Consider the following 19,363-nt stretch of genomic DNA (forward strand, 5'->3'; position numbering starts at 1 on the left):
TAGTCCTTGCTCAGTGAATTTCAAGCCATTCCACAGTTTGCCAGCATAATTTTACCCCCTAGCCACTTCTCTCTGAAGTTGTCTCTTGCTGGTGCCCTGTGACCCCACTCCAAACAGTCTTGTAGAGCTTAATCTGCGAGATGCTGTCTAAGGGGCTTAACTCCTGCTTAAGAGATTCTCAGACATGACTTGGTTAACTTTTAAGTGTGAGCCTCTGACCTTGTGCAGATGAAGCCTTTCCTCCACTCAGATGAGCGCAGTTTTACCCTCCTTATAGCTGTACACACTAATAGCATCTAAGATAGTTAATGTCTCTTTGTAGCAGCTGGGGAAATCATTGGAATATCTACGTTCTTCAACCTGGACTCACCAAAAGCATCAAACCTCAGCAGTATGAAGTTACTAGGGAAAGCAATTTAGGGATCACGTGCCAATATGAATTGTAAAAAATGAAGTATGGGTTTATCTTTATGGAAGTTATGCCCATTGGATTTAGTAAGGTATCTTAGGGATAAAAGGTGAGTGACTTTAGGCTTTTGTTCGCTGAATGAAAAGAGGGCAATATTATAACTTGTAAATAGCAAAAGTTTTGAATGCCGACAGATACGAACTATATGAAAAATGTATCTGCTGTGCTAGGTGTTGCTATTTTGGCATTGAATCGCACGCACGCTGTGGTTTGTGGAGTCTTTCTGGAACCAAGACTGAGTTCTTAGGCTACAGGAAAATGAAAGATCAAGACTTGAATATTACAACTTTGATGGGAAAACAGGTTTGTCCTTGTATTTTTTTGAAGGGAAAATAAAATTCATCTCCCCGATGAGAATGCCACAGTACTCCAGCATGCATCTGTCACCCTGCTGGGCTGATGCGTGCCAACAGTGATGGAAACCTGGCCTGGCTTCCAAAACTCTTTTTCTCCCCATTGCCCATTAATGGTTAAGCAACATCAGCAACTTCAATCACTTATTCTCAAATTGTCACCTTTAGCACTCCGCGTTTCTTCCTTTTTATAGAACCTAATCCTGAGGTGAGTTTCCTGAGCTCAGCATCTGGCAGGGTTGAGCACACCAGAGTTTGGAAGGCGGATAATGAGTCGGGTTCTGGTTTCTCAAATGACAGCAAAAGCACTTTGTCACAAAGTCGGTGACCTTCTGCAGCCCCTGCCCTTTTGAGCATAGCTTGGTGATGCCCTGGGAAAGGGGCTGTAACTTTGACTTTTCCTCATTGTTTGATTTATGTTTTGACCCCACTCAAAGTAAAAGAAAAAAGCTGTAATTAGGTGAAGTTTCCGAAGCAGAGCCATTAATTTAAGCACAAAATCCACGGAACTGTGGGAATTACTTTATGCAGCCAATACATACTGACATTTCCCAGTGGGATAGAAGTTGATGAACATAGTGAATTGGTTTTTCCCCTCCAGACAGACTCATCTTGGAGAGGTTACTGCTATCACCTGCTAATCAGTAAACATGTGCGTGTTTTATTTATCCTTTGAAAGACCTAAATCCCTCATGAAACAAATGGGACAATGCTTGTGCTTTATTGCTGCTGCTTTTTGTGTTTTCTGTTTGAGCCCTGGTTTCACCAGTGCAGCCCTTTTAGCGAGGCTGGGTTAGGAGCTGACTGGCTATTCAGCTGTAGCTCTGCTGTATTTGCCCACTGACAGTTTTCCCCTGCTATTTTCCCAGCCCTGCTCATGATGCTGGTAGTGTCAGCCCTGCGCTGCTGGCTCCTTTGGACCTCGCTCACTCGTCCTGATGAAAATGGCACGGAGCTGGTATCTAGCTGGTAGCTAGATCCTAACGACAGTTTTCAAACCAGATATAGCCAGAACGTTGCTCTCGTCTTGAGTAAAGAAGTGATATGGTTTGGAGAGATCGCATCTTTAGGGAATCCCTGTTTTCTCTCTTAGAGATGATTGCTTTGATTTTATTGTGATAGGAAATTTGGAAATAATTTGGAAAGTAATTCTGAGAGAGTGTGTCAATAGACGATCAGCATAACTGCTTTAGAGCAAAACCATCTGACTTGAAATTTCAGCATTAGGCATGGTTAATGTTAATGTCGGCAGCAAAAACATCTACTTAATGCACTTGGTATTTAGCCCCAAACTGTTTTCTTCTCCCGTTTTGGGTGCCAGAACTCCTTTCTATTGCAACTCCTCCGATGTCCTGCAACTTTGTCAATACAATGTTGTGCCAATCCAGAAGTTTGTGGCATACTGAAAACTGAAATGTCTTAAAAATTAACATAACTGTATTTTTAAACAAGTATGCAGGAAAAAGGTTGGATAAACCAGCAAGCGTTTCATGAAAGTGTGGCAATATTACATAAACAAGCAAAACTTTTAGTTTTGTCTGCGTGAGTAGAATAACGAAGATAGTCTGGATGAGGCCGCCACAAAGTTATTGCTTTTGACAGGAGCTCTTCAGTGAGACACTGAGGTGATCAGAAAATCAAATTCACACTAGAAAGCCAGCCGACATCACTGTCAGCAATTTCATGCTTGTCCATCACGGCGCTCCGGTCGGGCTTTTTGACAGCTCTAATGCTACGATTGCAACATCAGCTGGGGGCAACAGCTACAGCTGGGCATCATCTGCAGAGGAATCGACGTCTAGATTGCCTTGTCTGATAATTGTGTCAGGAAGCAAATACTCCGTGCCAAACACCAGAAAATATCTGCCATCGACACATAATAGAAGGGAGGGAAGGCCAGCGTGGTCTTCAGATGCAGTAACCATCTGGAACTGGTCAATAGCTCATAAAAACAAAGGGAAAATAAAACATAAAGCCTTGGGGTGTGTCTGTGATTTCAGCACAAGTTGCTGAGATTAAGCCCGACAGGCCTTTCGGGGGTTTAGGTTAGGATCTCTGTTGCGTTTTGCGCTAACTACTGCTTGAAAGCATCTGTTTGGAAGTGGAAGGGAAGGAATGCAGCACATCGCCACCAGGGAAGACGAACGAATAATGACAGAAGGAAATATCGGAGGGTGACAGAAGGATCAAAGGATTCATCAAAAGGGTAGCAATGCTAAAATGCAAACTTTTCATATGAGAGCTAAAACTACGTTTAAAAAAATACTTCTTCATAGTGTGAAAGGAAAGGTAAAATTGTTGAATCAGTGAATCCTCCGGGACTACCGCTCATCTGGGTGTCAGCCGCGTTAAACGTGATGGGACGCTGTAGAGCTGGTCATCGGTAATGTGCTTTCTGGTACTGGGGAGGAGTGGCAGCCCCCGGGTTAGCAAGGTTTTAATGCTGTTTCTGTATGTTCTTCTCAAAGACCTTCAGTTTCTGTAGGTCTCTTCTGGAAGGAGACTTTATTTGTTTTTAACGCTTATTAAAAAAATAGCATCACATAACACAGTAAGCTGCTCCTCTCCCCCCAAAACTAATCCCCCATGCCCAAATCAGACGAACAAGCCCTGAACGTATGTTGTAGTTACTGTACTTATTCTCCTGGTATCTTTTGTATACCAATAAAAAAGTCTTGAAGATTTTTTTTTGGGGGGGAAGACACCACCTGGTCTAGTTTGTTACTCAGATACCTGTTTCTTGTTGTATGTGCATGAATGATGTGTAATAAAGTCATGCCTGAAAGTCCTGAGCTGACAGGTAGGACTAAGACTATCTGCTTATTTACAGGCTCCCTCCTCTCCTTTTCATTCTTCTCAGCCTTGTGTTTCTCAATGCACAGATGATATGTTTACAGTTTGGATCTTTAGATCTACAGGCTTTAGTTTTAGAGAATGAATTCACCTCCATTAATTGCAAACTGTATTTAATATTTATGCTAAAAGGACGTGAGAAGTGTTCAAATGAGCATGTTCTCCTTTGAAAAAAAGGAGCTGGAAAATTACCAACCGCTCTGGTTATAGTGTCTTGTAAAGATGCCAGCAGGCAGAACGTGATTTAAAGTGCACATTTTTGCAAATCAGCGCCTTCATAATAACACTGAAAGGAGAGAGAAAGAGGTATGGGGGGGTCCGTGTTAAGATTAATATAGCTGTTATCTTTACTTAGTGTGGAAGTTCCCAAAAAGGACGAGTGTGTCAGATCGCTGGTTCTTTCTTAATTTTTTTTCTCCTTTTGTTTGTTTTTCTTCGTTGTTGTAATCATGCAAATGATGCCATTCATCGTATCCATCTTGCCTATTGGCTTGAGATGCTGAATATTAATTGAGCAGTGTGATATCTGTTTTTCAAGCTTCATCAATAAGGAAAACATTTTTATATTAAAGTGCTTCATCCTCTTTAACGATGGTATTTTAAGACTTTCTTATCTTTGCCTGTCATAGAAGAAAACCTAAAAAGCTCAAACTTCTGAGACCTTGATTTGGCTTATAAACAAGCTTTCAGTAGCAGATTTTTGTAGAGGTGCATATATGGTTATCCTGCTCTTAAACTTGGTTTTTTATTTCAATACATTGGCTTTTAATTTTTTTAAGCCATTGTGATTCTGGTTCCTCAGTCTCTCTCTGCAGGTCTGGAAAAGAGAGAAAGAAACAGGCTTTTATCTTTCAAAGGACAGTTGAAAGACTTTTTGTTATTATTTGGCCTTGCTTCAAAAAAATGCACTTTTGAGTATGACAAACTAGCTACGACATAGGCATCTTGAACTTAGCTGAGTAAAACCGTTTTTGAAGTCTTGGGGGTTTTTAAGAGTTTTGTTTTTTTTTTTCTCAAACATAGAAATGTGCTCTGATTTACGCGCTTGTAGAGCTGTACAGCTAGGAACGATAATGTAGTGTCCACAGCCAAAGTTGTGACGATATTGAATATAAAATTTTTCCAAAAGCAAGGGTTGGTGGCCCAGGGCTCTCGATCGGTGTTCCCTCTTCTTACCCAGCTGTGTGAATATCAAACTTTTATCTTGAGAATGTTGTTGTCTTAAAGCATAAGCTGTTTGAGGTGAGGTTATGAAATATTGTTATGTTCATAACCCTTCTTCAGGGAGGGGGTGCAATGCAGTCTGGTGTAACCTGGTGCCTGATCTTAACAGCTAATAATAAGTGAACTTAAAAGTGTGTTAGTGTTATGCTAGATTGCTTTGATTTTTTTTTTCCTGGTTTTATCTATCACTGAATGTTGAATAAAATGCTCGTGTACTTGCTGATTGCACAGTTATTAACTTTTCTGTAATTCTGTAGGTTTCTGTAGTCTCTTACAGTATCTGCAGGTAACTAGTCTACTTTTAAAACCGCTGTGCATTAAGTCAGCAGTCTTCTGTATGCCTCTGGTATGTGGAGAGCAGACAAGAACTACTGAGCCATAGTTGCCTTTATGGCCTGGTGGAACCAGTGGTGGCGATGAGCTGCTGGGATGGAGAGATTTGCAAGTTCGAAGTAAACTCATTACTGAAAACGAGTATGCCTATAGTGTACGTAGTATAGCTGCAAGAAGTTGGTCATGTTTCTTCTTGAAGACAAACTTTTTGCCATAACCTTTTTCATTGTGTCTGCTGCAGGTCCATCTAGAAAAGCAAAACTCCATCTAGGTTTAACATATTTGCGGAGGTGCTGGCCAGGCTTCCATCTTATTCATAAAAGGGGAAACTAACTAGTCAGGGCTTAGGAAGAGGATGAGGCTGCTGCTATTCTTATTGTTATTCCATGAAGGATAGCTATCCGAACTTCTCCTCTACCCTTCACTCTGGTGTTTTGGTTCCTTTTAAGGCTTGAATCAAGAGCTGTGTCCCTTTTCCAGATGGGAGGGAAGGAACATTTCAGTATGAGATATGAGGTTTACAGAATATCTGATTTCTACAATTTTCTGTCTTTAAGAGGGAATTTCGTTCAGTTGGAGATGTACAGGGTATGAATTTGAGGATTACAGAATCATGCAGGGTTATTTTTGAGGCTGGCTAATGCTAAAACCATATTTGACCTTCCTAAGGCATTTTGAATGTTGGTAATCCCCGGGTGAAAAGGATCGGAGTTCGGAGATGCCATAAACTCAAGTCAAACCTGTGTTGCTACTGTATATGCAATCCCACACACCAATAGCAGACATATTTTGTTTATTCAGCTCTACAGTAAATGTTTTATGTTTTCTTTTTCCAATATAACCAGTTTATATACATGCCTCTATCTTAACTAGGTGCCTGCATCTTAAATAGATTTGTTTTTACACTTAAAATGATTATCTTACATTTTATGTTACCAGGCCAGGTACAAGCAGAGTCTTGATCCTACGGTGGATGAAGTTAAGAAACTGTGTACATCTCTGCGTCGAAACGCCAAGGAAGAGCGGGTACTTTTCCACTACAATGGACATGGCGTCCCCAGGCCAACAGTAAATGGGGAGATCTGGGTCTTCAATAAGGTGCGTCTTTGTGAAGCAGCGCTGAACGGCTGGATCTTTTTCACTGCGATGTAAATTATTGAAGTGTTGTGTTAGAGAACAACTGAATTTTCAGGGTTTAAAATGTGTTCACAGGTATTTGTTTGGTTCCCTGCTGACAGCTGTTTGCTTTCTTTGTGTTCTTGAAGTTCTGTGAGACCAAACGGGTTGTCCCTCACCTCGCAGCAGGGCAGGAGGGTCTTCTCAGATGTACTAAAGCTCATTGCAAAACACCAGAAAGCCAGCTACTTCCACTTGCTTCGTCTGCTTTTCAGAGTAGCACCCCAGCTCTGTTGTATCTGGAGCAAACAGTAAGGCTCCCCGATGGACTTGGCTTTGCTGCCTTATGTCACTGAGTGAAGTTCTCACCATAAAGTTTGTGCTTGAAATGTCTACTAGCTCTGAAGAGCCGTTGTTCAAACTACCTAGAGATACTGCCCAAGGGCAATAACCCATATGGCTAGCTCTGCTTCCAGAGCACAGAGCACTGAAGAGCTTCCGAGTACAATGCAATAGGTATCTCTTATTTTTTTAAAGACTTGTGTGACTCCTGCTTAGCCATGGTTTGTAGCCATGGTTTGTACAGCTATGTAGATCACGTGCAACACTGTTCGAGTGATTCCAAGTGTGACCTAAATGTACTTTGCTTTCCCTTTAGTTAAGCTATTTAGTGTCTGTTAAGGGTAACTGATTTAGAATGGAGTCTTAGGAAATTGAGAGATACTGCTTGTAGTTGAAAAATACGTTCAGCTGACATAGGACTTGCATTTGTTATTATAGATATGCTCCTATTCTATTTTCAGGGCTTCTTTTCTCATACTTCACATGCATTATTTTTATAATTGAAGGAGCATTCACGGGTAATTTGAAAGAGAAGGGTAGAAGGGAAGGGGAGAAAGTGCAAGAGGGCATCACCTTATTGTGGTGCATCTATATTGGAGATTTGATTAGTATTCAGGCCAATAAACAATTGATCTGAATACTAATTCATTTTGAAGCTGAATTTGGTGTTTAAGAACAAATAGGAGGGACCTTCTTCTTACTTAACAGCCAGTGGGTAATAAATAAGCCAGAAAGAACGGTGGGCAGAATGTGTTACACATGAAGAAGAGCAGATTACTGCTCAACGACGTTGTGTGTTATGCCACGTGCTTTATTAAGAGCTTACTGGGTATTTCCCAGTTTGCCTGCAGTATCAGCTGGGGTAATGTGGTGTGGACGCCACTGGTGATTAGGAGCTGAGGTCTTTCTGATTTATCTATGGACTCTGGAAAAAAAATTTGATTGCCATAGAGGTTGATGGGGAAAGTTGAAACTTAATAATTTTTGCAGCATGTTACCAAATATTGGCTTTTTTTGGAAAGAAAGAATCAGGAGGAGAACTTTTCTTTTAAGCAAAGGATTAAATTTAAGGAAATGCCGAGGGGGACGGAAATCAGCAGTGTTTAGAAATCAGCCCTAAGGAATTCAGTCTCAGATCTAAGCAGAGGGCCTAATGAGGCTCAGTATTATAGCCCTCTTGAAATAGTAGAGGTACTGAAATTTGACTGCGCTGACATTTTAAAATTAGATTTAAAATGCTCATGCATGCACTTGAAGTCTCAGTTATAAACGCACGAAGGCAGAGCTGAAAGGGACCTTGAGATCAACCAAGCGAGGGGCCAAAAGGAGTGAAACAGGCCTTCCCTGGGGGATGTGGCGCGTTACAGGCTGACCTGGGTTTGTCGAAGGAAATAAAATGTGTTGGATCTATACTGACTTCCCTTGGGGCCAAGTTGAGCATCTTTCTCCTGTTCCCAGAACCTGAAGTATTGGGACGCGTGGTTCTGGTGGGTCAGCAGACTGTTAGGAAGGTTTTGGTGCAGGTGCTGCGGGAGAGTAGAGGGCGGTGGGGCAAATAGGAGGTGCGACATCGGTTTCAGTTCAAGGATAGGAGACGACAATGGATTTGAAGAATCTGGCCAGACATTTCACTATGCTTTTGTTCTTGGTCTGTAGATGCTCGTTTTTCCTTCCCTTTTTTTTCTCCCGTAAAATTGGTGCGCAGCCACGGCGGGGCTGATGACGTAGGTGCTGACCGAGAGGGCTTCTCCCACTGCGTTTGAGCAGCTGGCGCTGCCTTCCGCGGGCTCCTGCAGCCCAGCCGGAGTGCAGCACGAGTTGGCAGAGCTGCACGGGTTAGCCGCCTTGCGCCGTACGGCTGCCAGAGCTTTCTGGGATGCGCAGACCCGCAGACCCAAAGCGTCTTCTTTTCTGCTGGTTTACTGTGAGGGGAGAAGTGACAGCAGCTTTGCAGTGCTGTTGGTAGCTACCACCAGAGAGCCTGGAAACTTAGAGGACCTCAGTACCTGTTCAATTTTTTCTTTTTCACCTTTTTCTAGTGTCGCGTTTAAATCTCCCAAGATGTGCCGGCAGGCTGTCAGAGACAGCAAAGAGATGTAGTGGTGTAGGAGCACTTTGTAATGATGCTGGAGAAAGTTCACGTAGTATTAGATCTTTGTTAATATCTTCCCCTTAATTTCTCAAGAGTTGGTATTTTAAAACTAATTTACATCTCTGCCCTTGCACAGTTAGTGCTTTGTCTGAACTGATGTTTTAAAATGGTAATATAAGGAGAACGCTTCTCTTATATGTTTTATTGTCTACTCTTCTGAAAAACTGTCTGCATGTAACTGGTTGAATTAGTTGACGCAGGGCCTGGGGGATGGAGCGACACGTTCTCGAAGGTGCCCCAGGGACACCAGGGTGGGCAGCCCTGCTCCGGCTCCGCCGTGTCCCTGGCAGTGGGGTTGCGGTGCTGGCAGAGCCTTAGCAGATCGTCCCCCTGCCCCCTCCGAGGGAGACCCCTGAATTCGCAGCTGATCTCTGTGCACTGTAAGCAGCCTTCCTCGCACGGCAGGAGTGTATTCGGGAGAGATTAAGCATGGTATGTTCTGATATGTAGTTTAAAAAAGATAAAACCTTCAGGAAGTATCGTGTAGCCTGGTTCACTTCAGCTGCACATCTCCATCACTTTGTTCAGTTAGACAGCGTTCAAATGCTACCGGAAAGGCGTGCGAAAGAGGAAGCAGTATGGTACGATTTGGGTAAGGCAATTGAAAAGCTAGTAGCTAAACTAACTTGGTCTTTAAAAACCAAACCTGCCTTCTCTCCTACAGACAGTTTTCCCTTGAGTTTAATTTTTTATAGATTTTGACAAGTTGTGCTTGCTGTAGTATAAATACCTCTGTGGTTACCTTCACCTTTCAGGCTTCGCCTATGAAGCAATCCTTTCCTTTTGATATTTAATCTAGCCTGGCAGATGAAGAGGACAGCAGTAAATAAATAATCTGATACTCATCTGCATTCATTTTATTAGAATTTAAACCCGATCGTCTATATACGCTCTCTAGAAAAGACGACGGTAGTGAGGAGTGCCTCTGACGGCGTTGCCTTGCGGCGCAGGGTGTGAGTGCAGGGAGGTGCCCGCTCCTCTTCCCCGCGCCCTTCCTCCTCCCCTCGAAACACACGCCTAAGAAATTGCTTCAGCTTGGTAACTTTGTCGGGTCAGAGACAGCAGTAAGGGGAGCAGAAAGTATTTTCGGTTGTAATTTTTTTTTTTTTCCTGGCTTTTAATCACAGCCGCTCAGGAAATGCAGGGCTACTCCAAGGCAGCACGTGCAGGCGTTGATAGTGCTTTAGTTTGTTAATTTTTGCTTTGCAGCTCGACAAACAAAATGTTCCTGAACTCTCTCAGTTAGAGAGAGATAATAAGACGTATAGAAAGAGCCGGGGGTGGATTCCCATAGGTTCATTGCCACAGGGTTCATTTCCTGAGATTTCTGAGGGGTTCTGTGAAGTTCAGAAATCCCAGGACAGAAGCTGAACACAGCAACCTTCTGAGGAAGCTTTTTAGCTGTAGAGAAACCTCTTTAGGGAATACTCTTCAAGCATTGTTTCATCTTTGATAGGAAATGGAAAGAGAAATTGTACCATGCTTTGGAAGGAATGACTATTTTGAAAATAGCCTTTCCCTGGGTCTGTTGTGTCTTACCGTTGTACAAAAAGACATGAGATGTGTGAATTGTCAGAAGCAAATTCTGCTGCTCATGTGAGAATACGAAACACAAAACATGCATCATTGTTGTGTTCCTGTTCAGTCCTTTGGAAACTATTTACATATCGCTCATCCCGTCCACAGCGCTGCTGAAACATCCTCTATTTGACCAAATAAAGGCCAGAAGCTGCAGTCCCCCTTCGCGCTGTAGAGGATTGCCGTGGCTCGGTGTTTTAACTGGCTGCTCTCGTTGACACGCGTTACAAGCCGGTACTAAATTATGGAATTGTACCTTATTTTACTGTAGGCTTCCTGCTCTGGCTTGCTGTACAGTATTGGGGTACAAAGGAAAGGTTGAGACAGCCCTTGTAAACCAGTAAATTTGGCAGCATCTGGCGTTTTGCCAGATTTTGAATAGCATTTTTGCAATAACGTGCTTTTCATACATTTATTGAGACTGCTGTTGTATTAATAAGGAGCAATGTTCTCTTTCTAGTTTTGCTTGCTACCGTTTTCTAAGAAAATCCCAACGTGGTTTTAAAAAGGTAAAAAACAAAACCCCCTGGCTTCAAACACGTTTATTCTGAAGTTCTGAGGAACTTCTCTGCAAAATCTGAAGAATGTTGTTTTTAAAATATTTTTGAGCTGTTTATTAAGGAGTTGGTTATGAAATTTGTTCAAAATCAGTTTCTAGTTTAGTTGTTTGTTGTGTCATTCCTCTAAACAGTCGCAGAGGGGTGTTGGGAGTTGTGTTAACAGAGCCGAAACTTTCTTGCTAAAAACCAAAGTCGAGACTGAGAACAAACCGCGCAGACAAGTTCTTTCATACTCACAGCCCCAGCATGGCAGAGGCAAGACGATCAAGCATCAAAAGATCACCCTGAGCAACCATGCTAGAAAACTATTATTTAACACTCCTTTTTTCTTCAAACTATCTCATTTACATATCATTAGCAAATTTGATAAGTTAATGTGGCCCCCACAGTAAAATCAGAACATAAAATTCTTCTGTTTTGAAATATCACAATATTAATCAGAGCTATAATCCAATCTTAACTGTAGCAGTATGCATTATAAATCTAAAGTTAAAACAATGCATACTCATAAAATCTCATCGATTATATGTGTCAGAGCAGGGTTTTTTTTATATGTAGCTTACTGTGATTGGAATGTGCTTACACGGAGTGGTGTCCTTAGAAAAGGTCTCTGCCAAGGGTGAGTTGTTCGTGTATCATTCTATCCTGCAGCAATTTGCAAAGCCCCTAACACCCTAAAACTTGGGCTTTTATAAACAATTTTTCCTATTAATTTTAATGAAACAACCGAAACTGTTATATATGGGCAAATCTGGATTTTGAAATGACTTACTTTTTCCTACCTTACGTAACATACGGTTTATGATCACTTCTGTCTTTATGTACGCTGATACGTGTCCTTGAAAATTTGATTTTTGTAAAAGTTTACTGGTTTTATTACAGCTATTTTAAGTCTCTTGAATTTAAATGGGAGTTATGATCCCATCCATCATTCTGCTGATGTTAATAGGAACAGCACAGCTTTTACTGTAGATTTTGGGTAGAGTTCAATGCTGTACGAACATGAACAGGTTGCCCTCTGGCTGCAGATGGGAAGGATTATGCAGTCAGCCGCTGTATATTTGGTAGGGACTTTTTTCAGGCTCAAATGGCGGAAATCTGCTTTGGTTTATATTTTCAGTTCTGCTACTTAGAGTGTAGCCCTTCATACCTAATTTTAAGTGTCTGATTTTTGATCCTCCTTTTATTTTAAGAAGCTCTTGCCTCCAATTATTTGGGGGGGTTAAGGTGGAAGAGAAGGAACAAAGTACTTCATATTTACAGAAACGAAGTTGTTGGTACTTCACTTTGTTGAAGGCAGGCTTCGTTGGGTTTAATTTTATTGGATAATTCTGAAAGTTGCACAGAAGTTAAAGGCTGTAATAAAATTATGAAGCATCTCATTAAACTAGGATGAGGTAGCTGCTGATGGGCTACATAGTCTTCATTATCAATCTTGATTTGTTGATGGAGTTTTCAGTTTAAGACATTTGATGTTAAATTAAAGACAGCTGGTTTACGTCCTTTGTCAGTGTTGCAGAAATTTGAGATAAAATTGGACTATTAAATGCTGATTGGGATTGTTAGCACATATCAGAGCGCTCTTTAAGTTTTTAGTTTAGAGTTTAGTGTTTCAAACAATACCACAATAAAATCTACTCGTCGTTTGTGTTGGAGTTGCGTTCACAGTCCTCATTATTAGTAGAGGTTGATTGGTATTTGTATTGATTAATATGCACAATGTTCAATCTAGGTTTTATTTTGTGATTTCAGAATTGGAGTTTTTTGGTGTTTATTTTATTATCTCGCCAATGAAAGTTCTGTTGCTTCTCTGCCTCTTTGTAACTCGAGTATTTTTTTTTCTTCTTATAGAACTATACTCAATATATTCCTCTATCCATATATGACCTGCAAACTTGGATGGGCAGTCCTTCCATTTTCGTCTATGATTGCTCTAATGCTGGCCTTATTGTCAAGTCATTCAAACAATTTGCACTACAGAGGGAGCAAGAGTTGGAGGTGAGATCACAGCCTATTGCAAAGGTTTCATTTGTGTTTGTGCCGCAGGGTTAAGTTTAAGCTTGCTTTGCTATGTACAGCTGAAAAATGTGTTTAAAACTATGTTGGAAGGCAAATTAATTTGCAAATAATTTTGCCACTCCAATCTTTCTGGTTCAGTTTGCTATCCTATTAAACTTGGAATAATTTTTAATACAAGCACTAATTAAATGGTAATGTTAATAGAATCAATTTGTGCCCTAATGATCTTTTCTGCTGAGATGAATGCTGAGGTGAACTAGACCTATTTATTTTAATTGCAAAAGTCTAGTATCTGGGTATGTATTTGGATGTAGTTAGAGTTTTGTACTGTTGAACTGAATGTGAAAATGCAAAAGAAAAGAAAATAAACCTGATACGCAGAGGGATTGTCACTGGTGGCTTCAGGTTCACAGACTGCTTAAGTTGAATGTGTTTCTAGTGAAAAGCTGTCTTTCATTGCAAATGTAATTACTAATAAATTTATTGAAGTAAATCTGAAATGCGAAGTGGAAGGTGAGAAGTCGGGATTCTTTGTGCAGCAGCTTGGCATAGCAAGACTCCCTGTTGCCAGAAATTCCTGCTAGCTTTAGCTTACATAGAAAGCACATTTTTTAAAGGTTAACTTCTTACATTCTCACAGTTCTAAGACATTGTATTTAAAACAAACAAACAAACAAACCAAAACAACTTCAAGGAAGGAATATTAATTAATCAGGCAACTGACTGTCACAAATACAACCTTCAAGTAAGTATGAACAGCATCCTGGCTCTAATTCTTTTCATGCTAAATTCTGTTTTTTTGGAGGTGCTTTTGTAGTGACTCTTTTGGCAGGTGGAAATCCCATTCTACTGACAGAAACCAGTCTAATTGCTTGAGATCTGTAGATCATTTCATTATTCCTTCTCTTCAACCAGTGATAATGCCATACTTTGTAAAGATAAGAAACTTCCCAAGGTCTATGGCTTGGGAAGAACATGAAACTGCAAGACACAGATCAATAGTACTGGTAGTAGATGCCTTTCGAAGGTTACCATCTTTTTAAGTCAAGGAAAATGTCTGATGGTCATATTCTGTTCTCCTTTTTCAAGTTTTCCTGTCAGCCTGTGACTTTGATTGTGGTATTTCATTTCCAACCTTAATGATTCTATGATTCTATAAGAAGGGCAGACGTGGTGCTCGAGGACATGGTTTAGTGGTGGACTTGGCAGTGATAGGTTAACGGTTGGACTCGATGATCTTAAGGGTCTTTTACAACCTTAATGATTCTATGATTCTATTTTTCGGAGCCTTTCTCTTTTTGTTTGTACAATGCTCCCTTCTGGATTTTTGATTTGTTTTCTCATTCTATTCCTAAGCAGGTTAAAAATGAGCCTAACTCTACCTTCCCTTTCCCTGCTTTCTTCATGAATTTCCTTTTTTCCTTGGCTCTTGCTGAGCTCTAGAATGACTTTGAAGCTGTTGTGGAAGGAAGGCAGTCTCTGCTGGTTTCTGCTGTGTGACAGATAAATTGCTCAGGTGAAGCTTGTGCAGGAAAAGCTCCTCTCTGCAAGCCAGGGAAACCAGACTGACTGCAGACAAGGACGGTTGGTTACAGCGAGAAAGATGAGCATAAGTAACGATGTCAGTCTTTATCCCAACAAAAATACTAAATTCTTATTGCTCTGTTGTTTTTTGTTTTGTTTTGTTTTTGTTTGTTTGGTTTGGTTTGGTTTTTTTGTTTTGTTTTGTTTTTTGTTTTTTTTTTATTTTGCAAAATATGTGAGGTTCCATAGGAAAACTGCTTTAGTATTTCTTCTCTTTGCAACACAGGTTAAAACTACCAGTTAATTTGATTATGAAAACAGTTTTAGAATTGTATGTCAGCTTTCCATTCTGTACCTTTAGATTTCATTCGCTACTAAAGTCTTACGGAGATAACTGCTTATTATTAAGAGAAAGCAGAAGGTTTGGTAACAGAAAAGTGCTTACAGTGTCCTACAAAGTGTGGATGAGAATTCATTTGCAAAACTATAAACTATTGAATCGTTCAAATTAATGAAAAGTGAAGTAGAGCTGGAACTGGTACTCGGAGGGGCTGCTAGAGTGATCAAGATAATTGTTAGCCCATCTTACTGAAAGGAGATTAGAGGAGTTGGCCGTTCTCTTAATCTGAGAGAGCAAAGGCTGAGGGAAGCTGTGGATGTTTATTTTATTTTTTTCGGGGTCTCTTTTTGTTTTGATAGCACAGAGCACTGGCCAGGTGCCATCAGATTATACATAATTCCACCAGAAATGTAAAAATTAATTACAACATACTTACAGGTATGTTTGCAACCCCATTATATTTGATTTTCATTGTGTATGGAGTAGAAAGGCTGGTACTCTTTCTTAATGTAAAATCTAAGTCTTGTTCAGTCTCCAAAGAGAGGAAGCACAAAAAGGAATGATAACTTGGGAGTGATAGAAAAGCAGTTAACGCTTCTCTAAGATACCTGAGAAAAGATAATGTTGTAGCACTGCATGGTACATTGTCTTCTTTAAAGAGCTGCCTCCAAAATAGCACTTGAATAGTAAATACTTTTTTTTTTTTTGCCTTTTATTAGTAAATAAAGTATGGCTAACGTGTGTGAGTGAGAAGCTGTGCAGATAGAAAGAAGTATATTGGTTTCAGTAAGAAGAAGACTTTGCGTACCAGGGGCAGGAATCTGTCATACCTTATCCTGGTGGACAGATTGCAATTGAAAATCATTTTTATCTTTGGCAAGACCGCTTCTCTGAGGGAGCTGAGGGTGAAGGCAGAGGATCTAGCTCCGAAGACACCAGAGACAGTTCAGCTGTAACTGGGTTTTGGTGGGCTGGGGAATGGGCAGATGTGGAGATAATTTTGTCATTTGATTATAGCTCTGTGTTATGTATTTATAGGGCAGCAATTAAGCTAATAAAGTTTACCAATCCCCATCGTTCCCAACGTGTCGCAGTGTTTCCAAATGCTGTTGTTAGATGCTGTTGATATAGGGACTGGTGGTTTCCCTGGACTGGGGTAGACTTGGCTGTTTCAGAGAAATATCTGAATTGTTTTAATTTCCAACTGGATGGGCAGTTAAGCTAAGGATTTGGTTTAATATCTAGCTAAACAAAAGTACATATTTTGCTGATAAGAAACATCCATTTAGCAGCACGATGTGGTTATGATGTGGCACAGTATTAAGTGTGATAAATTAGTTTAAAAGTTCATTTTTCCAGTTGACCCTGCCTTTATTTGTTTTGGTTTTGTCCTGATATTTCTATTAGAAAGCTATTGTTTTCCTTTCCCAAAAGACATTTTTTCAGACCTGGAAACTGACCCCAGCTTTTAGAAACTGGAATTCCTGCTGTTGCCTTCCTGGTTAATGTCCCGTTTGGTATCACTAAGCGCGATAGCAGTAAGGCCAGTGTGAGTATTGGTGGTGGACGAGGGTGTAGAGGGCACCTGGCAGGCACTTGACCTCATGCCACTATAAGAGAACGGCAGATGAAACGGTGTCTGCGGAGCAGGCCGTGACCTGGTTAGAAAACACCTCGCTGTGCCGTGGAGCTCCGAGCTCTGCTTGTACCCTGTAGTGGAAGTGATGGCACTGGGTCTAATTAGCTAGTTCTGATGAGTCTGTGAGTGTATAGACATACACTGTAATTCTGGAGAATTAAGCAGGCACTTTACATGTGCTGTGCTAACAATGATAAAACACTAGGCTGGTTATTTCTGATTAATTTTCTGTGTAATTGTGACGTTGTGCTTCCTCTGACTCATCCTTGTTTTACCCAGCAAAGGTGTGCCGTCTTAAGGCCACGTTTGAGATGTACAGAAGTGAAGGCTGAAGTATGTCTCCCAGATGTGTGCTTTGCTGCACGAGATACAACTTTTTGATTTTCAACTTTATTGTTTGAATTTTTCAACAGCGCACCTTACATCTGCATGCTAACTTGTTTTGTTCTTTGGCTGTGTAGGAATTCGGTGTTGGGATGGGAATGCCTCTTCATTTTCCCCTTCAGCAGGGTATATGACTAACTAGTCCTCACTGGAGCTGAGGAACTCACAGGTTTTATTTTTCCATCTTCAACATTAATTTTCAAAAAATTAGCTTAACGACAGCACAGCAGAATGTTATCTGGCATTAGCATCGTGTCTGGGGGGAGAATTTTGCTAATCCACCATCTGCTGGGAGAGAGGAACATCTCCTTTTCTGTAGTTGCATTAATATCTTCCACAGGGGCAGAGGATTTTTGTAGCGGGAATTGTGTGAAGCTGGCAGGTTTGGTCAGCGCTTGAAATAACAACTCGTAGTTCCTGTCGTGGGGCAGAGTTCCTCCCAAGTTTACCTTGAACGTGTCTGTTAATTGAAAGAGGGTTGGTTTTCTATCAAGTGCTTGTTTCTCAGTCTAATTCTATAGGTACATAAATGTTTTCAGTACCAGTGGTTTCAAATACATATATTGTTTCCCCCTCTGTTAGTTACAGGCAGTAATACTTGCAAATCCGTTATCTCTTCCTCCAGATAGACAGAGCACTTGCAAGTAGCAAACCTGAGTGCTCCGTAGCTTGGGCAGCTGTAATTTGTTCAGAACAAATTAGTTACCACCATCTTATGATAGCATATTTCGGTATAATTGATAAATTAATATTACCACTATTATTTTGTTTGAAAGGCTGTGGATTGTCAGTCGCCCTGAAATAATAACAAGTAACACAATAAGTACTCTGTTGATAATAAGGAATTTTTACTTACAAAGCTTACACAGGAAAATATGCATCACTTTGCCTTGCAACTGTGTTTCTGGTGAAAGAAGTTGTGAGTTCTGCTGCAAGGTCTGCATCTAATTGATTGCTTACAGAAACCATTGACATATAAAAAAAATATACGTAGCTGATTCTTGTCTGCAGACGCACAAATGCCATCAGACCAATGCCCTCCATCGGTCCATGGCTAGCATGAAATCTGCACTAACGTGTCTCAGTTCTCAGTATTTCAAAGAGGGATTATGCCCAATTAAATATAAACTAATCGAGTCTCAGAAAGTGATGTCTTGTTAGAATAGTTCTAGATCTTGAGATGCAAAGACCTTAGAGGTATTTTTCTGTGTAACATTCACTGCTTAGAGCAGAAATTACCACATTTTTTCCATCCAGAGGAATATGTATAAGGACCTTGAACCCTTTTACTAAAGCACTGATGAAAAGTTCTGTCTGCTGATAGGTTAATATTTGCATTGCAGAAGACAGCGCGCATTTCTTTTTTCTGTTGTGGTTTGTTTGGATTTTTTTTTTTTGGAAGATAGCCTCTCTACTTACATACGGTAATTTTCTCTCTTCCTTTTCCCAGCTTGACCTTTTTGCTCTAGTGAAGTAGAAAGATGTATGGGGAGAAAACCCAGGGAGTTCAGTATTCTTTTGGCTTACCAACAGGAGTCATCTTTACGCTCCGTGGCAGGAAATGCTGCCTAGTACAGCCAAATGAATTGCATTTTTTCCATTTGGAACTATTCTGCCATCTGTGGTGAATGGTTATGAGCCACAGGAAGGATGGTTTTTGCTTAAATGTAAAAGAAAGAATAATTAACCCGACTGGCTTCTACAGTGCTTGATTCCAAGCTGGCAGATGTGAACTGAAGACTCTGAAGTGTTGATCACAGCTCAGTCTGTTGCAAGTTGCTGTTTTTGGTGTGTGGTATTGTTATGGTAAATACACTTAAATACTGTTAATTATATGTGAGTTAAAGCTATGGCTGGTGCTACTATAGTCGTACGTTTCTCCGAATCCAGAGATCTATCAAGCTTTGACAGCTCCTCATCGGTTATTTTCAAAATGGTATAGGAATTAACTTTACTGAATTCACCACCTGAGTCATTTCCTTGATCTCTCCAGGTAGCTGCAATTAACCCAAACCATCCCCTTGCTCAAATGCCTTTGCCTCCCTCGATGAAGAACTGCATTCAGCTGGCGGCCTGTGAAGCCAATGAATTGCTACCCATGATCCCCGATCTGCCAGCTGACCTTTTCACATCATGCCTTACTACGCCCATCAAAATTGCTCTGAGATGGTGAGTATCTTCCCTGTTATTGAAGGCAAGCGCGTAATTTGTGTAGCTTGTTTGTTGAAATGATAGATTTGTTAATCCAAATGCTTCATCTAACCTAAAGTTTCTCTGCAATATTGAATTACAGGATTTGAACTATGCATTTGGGACAGCGTTTTATTAATCAGAACTAGAAAGGTGAAAATATTGTTATCTTCTACTTATTACACTTTAGATTCCAGCTCAATATCTAGGTTTGCTCAGATTAAGGGATTTACTGTTTGGGGAATTAAATATCTGCTTCTTCAGAGAGCAGAAATAGTACATAGTGC

At 40.6% G+C, this 19,363-nt stretch overlaps 1 protein-coding gene across 5 annotated transcripts in view; it reads left to right on the forward strand.

Annotated features, from left to right (window-relative positions):
- RPTOR (regulatory associated protein of MTOR complex 1) overlaps positions 1-19,363 on the forward strand; it is a 160,169-nt gene that overhangs the window by 38,474 nt on the left and 102,332 nt on the right. For 4 of the 5 annotated variants that reach the window (XM_087750829.1, XM_087750825.1, XM_087750826.1 and 1 more), the window contains 3 exons: positions 6,172-6,330; positions 12,832-12,978; positions 18,880-19,055. In XM_087750829.1, the coding sequence (XP_087606955.1) occupies positions 6,172-6,330; positions 12,832-12,978; positions 18,880-19,055 (482 nt within the window). The remainder of the gene's footprint in view (positions 1-6,171; positions 6,331-12,831; positions 12,979-18,879; positions 19,056-19,363) is intronic. The other variant, XM_087750827.1, reaches the window with a different exon arrangement.

The sequence above is a fragment of the Nipponia nippon genome, unplaced genomic scaffold (genome assembly GCF_047370975.1).
Source record: "Nipponia nippon isolate SJK-2023a ecotype South Korea unplaced genomic scaffold, ASM4737097v1 scaffold_14, whole genome shotgun sequence".
Classification (NCBI taxonomy): domain Eukaryota; kingdom Metazoa; phylum Chordata; class Aves; order Pelecaniformes; family Threskiornithidae; genus Nipponia; species Nipponia nippon.